The 9,921-nt window shown below is 38.9% G+C and overlaps 1 protein-coding gene across 1 annotated transcript in view; it reads left to right on the top strand.

Annotated features, from left to right (window-relative positions):
* PPARGC1A (PPARG coactivator 1 alpha) overlaps window positions 1-9,921 on the top strand; it is a 108,387-nt gene that overhangs the window by 74,050 nt on the left and 24,416 nt on the right. Inside the window, exon 8 of the mRNA XM_019526364.1 lies at window positions 8,964-9,876. Within this exon, the coding sequence (XP_019381909.1) occupies window positions 8,964-9,876 (913 nt within the window). The remainder of the gene's footprint in view (window positions 1-8,963; window positions 9,877-9,921) is intronic.

Here is a 9,921-nt window from a genome sequence, read left to right as displayed (position 1 = left end):
CCACAGGTAAGTGAGAGAGGCTGCTATGGTAGTTCTCCAAGGTAGAAAAGGTCTGTGAAAAAGTAAATAGCTGGAAATTAGGAAGACAACGGGTAGAAAAGGAGGGGAGGGGAGGAACAGGGTGGTGGGGAGAGTGTAAAAGGTCAGGTCTGGCAGGTACCTGGTGAATCAGATGTTAGGCAGATTGTAATGTGTCAAAAATCCAATGTCTATATTGAGTCCATGATTTGTTTGTATCCAGTAGATTTATGAAGAGAAGTTTGTACGGTCACATACGAAAGGTGTTTTGTAAGTTCCCTTTGAGAACTGAGAGATCAGAGAGGGGGTGGTTCTCTTGTGAGAAATGTGCCCCCTCAGGAAATTGGGTATTCTTGTTTCATAGTTTCATAGTAGCTAGGGTCAGGAGGGACCTGAAGAGATCATCTAGCCTGACCCCCCTGCCACAGGCAGGAATGAATGTTGGGTTCACAAGACATCCAACCTCCTCTTGAATTTGCCCAAGGTAGGGGCAAGGACCACTTCTCTGGGAAGTTGGTTTTAGATTTTGGCCACCCTACCTGTAAAATACTGCCTTCTGATCTCTAACCTAAACCTGTTCTCCATCAGCTTATTACCATTGTTCCTTGTCACCCCAGGTGGTGCTGGGGAGAAAAGGGTTCTACCTATTTGCTGTTGATCTCCCCTGATGAGTTTGTAGGTGGCCACCAGGTCTCCCCTCAGCCTCCTCTTGCTGAGGCTGAACAGGTTCAGGTCCCTCAGTCTCTCCTCGTAGGGCCTGTCCTGCTGCCTTCTCACCAAGTGGGTGGACCTCCCCTGAACCCTCTCCAGGCTGGCTGCATCCCTTTTGAAGTGTGACACCCTTGTCTTTGATAGGTTTTCAGTGTGCATTCATTCTGGTACACAGTTTCTCCTACATATTTTCCATGAGGGCATTTGGTGCAATGGATGAGATATATAAAATTTCTGGAGGTGCAGATGTAAGATCCAAGAATGGTGATGGTTCTGTTGTGGGGTATAGTTATTGTGGGAGTGGTGGAGATACGTTGGCAGGTTTTATTTTCTTGTCATGACATGGTCTGGATCCATTAGGTATGGTTTGGGTCATAGGGAGTTTGCTTCTGATGTTGAGGCTAGTGAGGTTCGATGCTTGTTTAAAGGCTAGGATGGGTGGTTCTGGAAAAGATCTCTTTAAGAATTGGGTTTTCTTCTAGTATGGGTTGCAATTGTTTGAGGATTTTCCATGTAGGTTCCGGGGAAGGTTGGTATGTCATAACTAATGGTGTGCGATTCATGGGGATAACACCAGCATTTCTTTTCTGGACACCATGATCAATATCCAAAATGGTAAAAAGCAGTAAACATTGTTAACCTTTCCTATTTACCCTTTGTCTTTCTAATTTCCAGCTATTTACTTTTTCACAGACCGCCTCTTTTCGGCCTAGGAAAACTACTACTGTAGAGTCTCCCTTACTTACCTTTAGCTTCCTCCCCCCACTTCCTTCTCTACCTTTTTGTTTTCCTAATTCCACCTATTTACATTCTTGCTGACATCCTGTCACACTTTTAGCTTCTTTCATTCTTGGAAAGCTCTGGAGATCTCGGAACAGCAGAGGCTCCCTATGCCTGAAGAAGGGTGATTGTGCCCATAAGCTTGCAAAGAACTGTTTTCCAACTACTTAGTTTTTTCTAATAAAAGAGATCACATCTACTCAAAGAACCTGGCCTGCCTGTGTCCTTAGATCAGCAAGGCTACAACCAAAAACCCAGCCGACAGTTTCAATGCTGCTGTTTTCAAATGATGCATTTATTAATTTATTTATCTGTATGGCAGTTGTGCCTAGGCCATATTGTGCTATACAAACACATACGAGAAAGAGCCTGTGTCTCAAAAACTGTACAATCTAATTCAGCAATTCTTTGCAGGATCAGGGCCTACTTTGGTAATAAAAGTAACAACAGCAATAGTGATTAATGCCTAGCAGTTGTATGGAAAGAGACCCTGGCAATTCCCAGTTATATCCAGGTAACCGCATTGCTCTTTTTGCTCATATAATGCACTGAACTAGTACTATTTATTGTAATTTAAATGGCAGTTGCCTTGATCTCGCTGCTGAACTGTAGGGCTGCCCACACTATTGAAGCACAAAGTATTTTAATACAAATAGCAACTCCCTTGATCTCTCTGCTGAAAATGGCATCGGCTCCTTCCCTGAGGAATTAGCCGTGCAGTAGAAAAATAAATAAATACAAGCATTTCCCACTTCAGCCATCAATCCTCATCACATGCATGTTGTGGATGGGTATAAATAAAGTTGAACACAAAAATGTTCCCTCTCCCTAGTGCTTTTTTGCTTCAGAAGGGGCTTTTTATCCATAAATTTAAATGTTTTCCTTCCTAATGTGAAAAAATAATTTCTATATTTGTCAAACTGCAGGAAATAAAAGATTTTTAAAAGGGGACAACAGATATGTAAGATGTTCTTAGGACTGAGCATATTTCAAATGGCCCACCATTAAGGTTCAAGTACATTGTCTCCTATAGCCACAGCTTTCTAACCTGATTCCTACTATATTATGTTATGCAGCAAATTTAAGGAAACATGTATTGCAAAATACTGTGGAATCTTGAAAAATCTGCCGGAGCCCAAATGCTTTGTCAGTATCAGCAGCTAGAACTCTAGTGGAGTTAAATCTGTTTACCTCAAGACTTCAGATGGCTCTAAGTCATTAATTCACAGCTTACTATGAAGTATGGAGAAAGTTGTATGATCTGGGCAGCAATAGGATATACATGCTTCAGGAGCCGGTTAGCAGGACTAGAATAATGTTAATAATGTTAGCAGTGGGCATGTCTACACATTCATTAATGCGTCATAACATATGACACAATAAGTTTAGAGCTTGTAATGACAGGTACTAAGTTAATATGCTGTAATCAGCACTACTGGGCATTAGTGAAAATGAACATGGTTTTTTGTGATGCTTCTGAGCATTAGCACAGGCTTTGTCCGTGCTAATGCTTAGTAGAATTAGTTTTCTGTGCATTGAGTCTTGTGTAGACATGCCCAGTGCTCCTTCTAGTAATCCAAAAAGCAGAAGGTAAATCCTAGTCCATCAGGAGAGGCAGCAAAATTCAGCTCCATAACCTCATAACTAGAAATACATCCATCCTGCGAGTCCCCTCCTCATATGCTAGGCAAAAGGACTCGAACACAAGGAGGCAACAGAGCATCATGAAATGCAATCCTAAATGATATTCATGCGGTGGTTGAAATTAATCAACCATAGGCATGGCAACAAGTGATCAAGTGCCTGGCGAGCGATATATGTGATCTTGTGCTGTATGTATTGTACTCCCTCCTGCGAATGCTAATCCTTTTGCCTTAGTGGCTGACTGTACTGGTACTTTCCTCTAGTATCTGGGGATACAACTCATACAAAATCTCAAAGCCAGGAGCTGTCTGTAGTGCTGGAGCATCTCTTCCCTATCATTACTGCTCGTGCTGAGGGATCATTTAACTGTATGAAAAACTCATATTCTCTGCGTGTTTTAGTAGCCTCACAAAACCACTGTATAGGTATATCAAGTCAAGTCAGTCCCGAGGTCTCTGCAACCTTTGGGACACCTTAAATGCTGTAACAACCCTCGTCTACTCCAAGGTTAGTTGCGTTGCTTTGCATCATTTGCAAAGTGACCTGGTGGCACCCATCTTCTGTCCAGGTATGGATGATCGTTGGCTCGCAGGGAGCTCATCCGCCCTTTGACAGACCTTGTCTTTAGTCCTGCTGGGTGTCCACACATCCTCCTTACCCAGGCTAGCCCAGGTGGGGGCACTGGTTCAGCTGCTGACAACTTGTCCATGGAACAGATTGTACTGGTTTACATGGTACCAGATAGCAGACCAAGAGAAGCCTGGTCTGACAAGGACAAGGTGTGTGTGTGTGTGTATAGGGATGGATTGCACAATGGCTTAGTACACTAGTACAATACAAATAAAAAAGTAAAATAATGGAAAATGGGATCACACTCCCCCACCTGCTTAGTAGAGGTCATTTAGTGAGGAGTTTCACTGTGAAGGGACATGTTCACATACAGGTGCTCACATTTATCTGAATAAAAGCTCTTCACGCAGATAAAATTTAGTCTCTCTGAAAAGCAGACAGGAAAGGTGCATGAATAAAATTAGACTGAATAATGGAAATTCATGAGCATCTTTGCATATACTTAACCCCCAGTATTTGCTTGCCTCTAAGCCTGAGCTACCCCCTGGTTATCAGAGCAGACACTTAACTTCTACTCTGTAAGAACTTGTTTCACCTCAAAATAATTTCTGACGAAGTGATACATGAGGGAAAGAGATTTGTCCAGAGGGAATAAAATCTAGTAAATTATTAGATATTTTCAAGGGATCTGCATTTTATTTTCTTCAGGACTGACAATAAGATTAAACTAAGTGTTCAACAAGCCTGTAGTTCTTTCTTATATGATGGCTGTTTAATTTTGTTATATTTTCTGTAGTCTTGTGCCATACAAAAGCTCTATTTTTTTCTTGAATCAAGCCATTATCTTGCATTCAGTGCTTTTCAAACTCATATGGTATGAAACAATCCATTTTTAATAACTTTTATGAGTTCACTGCACTCACTGAACGATACAGAAGATGCATTTCCTGGAAGACTGCAAGGCCCCCCAAAATGCACTAACAAACATTATCAAGTGTTTATATAAGCTGACAGTAACACCAATTTGTGCAAAAAGATTGTTGCCTATATAAAACAGAATTGTAAAAGTGGTATAAAAAGTCTAATTTACACTTAACTGTGAGGCAGTCCTCTAATTTATTCTGATCAACCTGAGGTAAATGAGTTACTCAGTTTTTGGTACAGTGATGTGTGACATTTGTCTTGGGCATATTTTCCCTTTCCATTCATACTTTTTCCCTTACTATATAGGAGGTCATTAAACTGAGGTGGTGGAGCTGGCATGCATGAAATTCTGTTGCCAGACAAATGCAAGAAGGTGGTGATGATTTGGTAGCAGTGTTAGTAAACTGATATCCACTATCTTAAAGCAGAGATTATTGAGTAAATTCATAGCCTATAGAAGGCATGAGGCAAAGTAAAAACTTAACATTTACTGAAGCCATTCAATTAAAGAAAAGTCCCTACAAAGAAAATGGTTTTATAGCATGTCATGAAAAAATGCCGTTTACTTTTAAGAAAAGGCTATTTAACGGGTATGATTGTAGAGTATGTACCACTCCTAACAGATTTGCTGTGCAGAAGTACATAAGTGTGAGTGATGTAGAGGTACTTGTTTATTATAGAGCACATTTCAATGCAGTAATCATAAATATTGCTAAGGTTGTGCTCTGTTGAAATATGACCTACATACTCTTGATTGTTTGTGTTACGTGATTTGTCTGACACCCATTACATTCTGGGTAATGGCAGCCATTTGTTGCTGTGCACAGCAGGCTCTTTTGACAAAAGAAAATAGGCAGCAATAAAAAAGCTATAGTCTGAATTACATTCTGCACAGTGCTGCACTGCTGAGAGTTTGTGCAAGTGTGTTAACAATGCTCTGAACTGCCTCTTGTCAGCCTTCAGCCTGTAATGGCCATCTGTCCTTACATAAATCTGTCAAAACCTGCTAAGTTCAAGAGAGAGCACAGAATATACCTTGTACTGTCAACCCTAAAATGTACACATTCAAAGAGAAATCAGTGTGCATGAAATAATCCAAGGGTTACAGAATATTTTAACACTATTGATTTAGGGTCATGGCATGAAATCATGATTACAGTGATTTGTGTGGAGATGAACAAATGTGACACAATGGCCAAGTAGGTATGCAGTCAACTAATTTTCTCAAAATTTAGATTTTTTGGACACTTGACTGGAGGTGGGGGGAGGGAGGGATTGGAGGTAGGGATCAAAGTAGTGATATAAATAAAACAAAAAACAATTCAGAGCTTTGTAACAAACCAGAAATGCAAACAGTTTTCACTTTCAGGTTAAATGAAAAAAGTTTATCTAACTTTTTCAACAGTTTATTACCAACTTATTGTTTTTCTGGACACTTCCTGCTTCTTCTCAAGAACAGGAAAAGTGTCAAATGTGAAGAGGAATCCTTTCCTTAGGACATTTCAAGCACATCCATGCTTTTGGGTTTCTTCTCTGACCAGCAAGTTGGTCTCCTTACTGGTTAGCTTACATCACTTGTAAAAGCATTCATGTTCTGTATAAAGCTTGCTTGTGTGACCTGAAGGTGAATGGAAATAATTTATTTGGAATTTTCCCATATTAATTATGGTTTTTTAGATTAAAAGTCTAAAGTATACAAATTCTACAAATGCTGTTTATGGGATAAAAAATAGTAGCAGCTAGTTTTCCCAGTTTATACTTCTTGAAAGGGCCATTTTTTGTAAGTAAGAGAAATTCTCTGGTAACCTTAGGACTTCTTATGGTGTATCTAATTTGGCAAATCAAAATATTACTTATGAATTTTATTTTACAACAGTGATCCTATTTTAGTCATTAACACTTTGCTGAATCTGACCCATTAATTTTATTGCAAAGTGTTAAAGGGGAATTGCTCTCTTCAGTTTACTAAACTGCTATTAGCTCATTTGAAATATCCAGCCTACAAATGGGTAATTGGCTGAAAGCTGACTAGTCTGAAAGGGAGTTAGGAAAAAAGAGCAGAAAACGGGTAATGTGAACTGCAAGAAGTAGTTTTTCCATATATGAATTTGGCTAGTTGTCGGTGAAGCAGAGGTTGGGGGCAACTTAAACTTTGAGGGACTCGGATTTGTGTAAGAACTACTTCTTGCTCACCTTCGCGGCATTAGAGGAAACCCTTACATAGACATGACCTGCTCTTAAAAATATTTTCAGATGTTCAGACAAAATCTGGCTTTTCTTCTGCATCAAGTATTCATGTCTTGCTATTCCTATCTTCATTGCAGCGAATGCAATGGGACTTCTAGTCTCCATTTATAGCCCTTAGGGAGCACTATGCGTTGATGGAGGTTTTTCCTTCTTTACTGCAAAACACTATAAAATATGTTCCATTTGCATTGATCCGCTGAGCTCCATTGCATGGTTAAAAATACAAAACCAAACTCTACCCATATTTGAAATGCACATTTCTTCAAAGTGTATCCACATTTTTTCTCCCTGGGGGAGAGATGGAAGTCCTCCTCTTTGTACATTTTAAAACTGGGCTGGATGAAAGCATTAGGATATGCGCTTCATTGGCTCTAAGATTGTTTAAGGGATGGACTATGTAACCTAGTAGGTCTTTCTTATCTTTATTATACTCTTCTATTTCTCCCTGATTCAAGAAAGTTCTTAAGCACATGCTTAAATGTAAGCAAATATTTAAGTTGCATTGAAATAAATGAAATGCGAATTCATGCCTAAGTATTTTCTTGAATTTCCTGAGTCAAGGCTGCACTTTGCTACTACTCCAGATTTGTTTATGCTGTTGTCTTTTTGATTACCAGAATATTAGTTATTATGAAGTCTGAAGGAAACTTTGATTTATATACTTTTTTCTGTACATTTATACACCTTTTAATGCAAGTTCACCTGTGGGATGTGTTTGTCATTCACAACTTTTAAAGCTTTAAGTTGCGTTAAGTTATGCCCAAATTTTCATAGAGATGCGATCTAAAAAATTATACTAATGCTATAGAAAAACTGAGTAACTATTGACCTAACTAGTCTTTATTGGACTTATGTTTTTAGTTGCTAAGCATCAGATAAACTTCAATCCTTTTACCTCAAGACACTCACTAATATTTTGTTTTAAATAGGATGGTTCATTGGAGCTGCAGTATTTACTCTTATTGTTCACTTAGGTTTTGTTGCCGAACCACCTTTTAGGCAAAATTTATTAGTTACGCTTATAAGAATAAATTATACATATATTAGCAATGGTTTACTAAGTTAATGAACTGTGGAGACAAAGAATCATTGCAGTCAAGTTGTAGAGCTGCTGTACTTCCTTTCATTAGTGCTCTGTGTATTACAGAAATTACTTTGGTAACATTTGTTTAAATTTTTCCAGTTTTGTTTTCATCCAAGTTTTTAAATGTTAATTTTTTTAGCCTTGGGACACGCTTCGTTGGTTTGAGGAGGAAAAAAAACAAATGGAGTGAATGCTAAAAGTATCTTCCCTCATAAACATCTTGTGAAAATAAAGGGGTGTACATTGTAGCCATGTTGGTCTAAGGACATAGGCAGACAAGGTTCTTTGGGTGAATCTGATATCTTTTATTAGACCAACTTAAATAGTTGGAAAAGAAATTTAGCAAGCTTTCGGGTTGAAAAACCCTTTGTCAAGCTGAGGAAGTCTCCCTCAGCCTGAGACTTCCTCAGCCTGACAAAGGGAAGGAACAATGAACTTATATGAATAAATACATTTATAATCTTCTAAAGCTTCTCTGTTCATCTTTACAGTGAAAACGTGCTAAGTGTCCTCTAGCCATGGTTTGTACAAAGAGATCTGCCACATTTCCAATTGAAGGTGTTAAATTGTTGCTGGCTTGCTAAGCCAAAAGCTTGCTAAATTTTTTTTTCCAGCTATTTAAGTTGGTCTAATAAAAGATATCAGATTCACCCAAAGAACCTTATCTGCCATATGAAAATAAACAATTCTGTAGCCAGGGTACAACTTATATTTTATATGTATAAATGTAAGAAAATATAAATGAAGAAAAATGTTGATGAAAAAGTGACAGAAATAACATTGGAGATTTTGATGGCAATGTGTTAATATTTGGTGTCATTTAGTATTGGAGTTGGAAGCACTAAAGACTATTACTGTTGGTGCAGAACAGCCTACTAATTTCAATTTATGGTGAAAGAGTCTTAGTGTATCATCTTCCGCAAAGAAAAATATACATTTTTGTAAAAGCATTTTTCTCTGTTAAAAAAAATCTTCTTTTTTTTAGGCCTAACTCCACCTACAACCCCTCCTCACAAAGCCAACCAAGATAATCCTTTTAGGACTTCACCTAAGCTGAAGTCATCATGCAAGACTGTTGTACCACCTCCAAAAAAGCCTCGCTATAGTGAGTCTTCCAGTTCTCAAGGAAATAACCCAATCAAGAAGGGTCCAGAACAGTCTGAACTGTATGCACAGCTCAGCAAGACAACAGTACTGTCCAGTGGACATGAGGAGAGAAAGACAAAACGGCCTAGTTTGCGGCTGTTTGGTGACCACGACTATTGTCAGTCTGTGAATTCAAAATCAGAAATACATATTAAAATATCCCAGGAACTTCAGGAGTCCAGACAACTAGAATTTAAGGATTCTTCACCTGCATGGCAGTGTCAGATTTGTTCTTCTTTAGAACAAGACCAGTATTACAAGAAAGAGACTTTACAGACAAATAAGCAGGGTTCCCACTGCAATAATAGAAAGCAGCTCCAAGACCAGGAAATCCGGGCTGAACTGAATAAGCACTTTGGTCACCCTAGCCAAGCTGTTTTTGAAGAAGAGGCAGATAAGACCAGTGAACTGAGGGACAGTGATTATAGTAATGAACAGTTCTCCAAACTACCTATGTTTATAAATTCAGGACTAGCAATGGACGGTCTCTTTGATGATAGTGAAGATGAAAGTGATAAACTATGCTACCCTTGGGATGGGACACAAGCCTATTCTTTGTTTGATGTATCGCCTTCTTGCTCTTCTTTTAACTCTCCATGCAGAGATTCAGTGTCTCCATCCAAATCTTTATTTTCTCAAAGATCCCAAAGGATACGCTCTAGATCAAGGTCCTTTCCTCAACGCAGGTCTTGTTCCCGTTCTCCATATTCCCGATCGAGATCAAGATCGCCATGTAGCAGATCCTCTTCAAGGTACAGTATAAAAATGCAAGTATAGTTAATATAAAGGGGAAGACT

The sequence above is a fragment of the Gavialis gangeticus genome, unplaced genomic scaffold (assembly GCF_001723915.1).
Source record: "Gavialis gangeticus isolate Ggan-Ray unplaced genomic scaffold, GavGan_comp1, whole genome shotgun sequence".
Classification (NCBI taxonomy): domain Eukaryota; kingdom Metazoa; phylum Chordata; order Crocodylia; family Gavialidae; genus Gavialis; species Gavialis gangeticus.
This window is presented reverse-complemented; position numbering and strand designations above follow the sequence as displayed.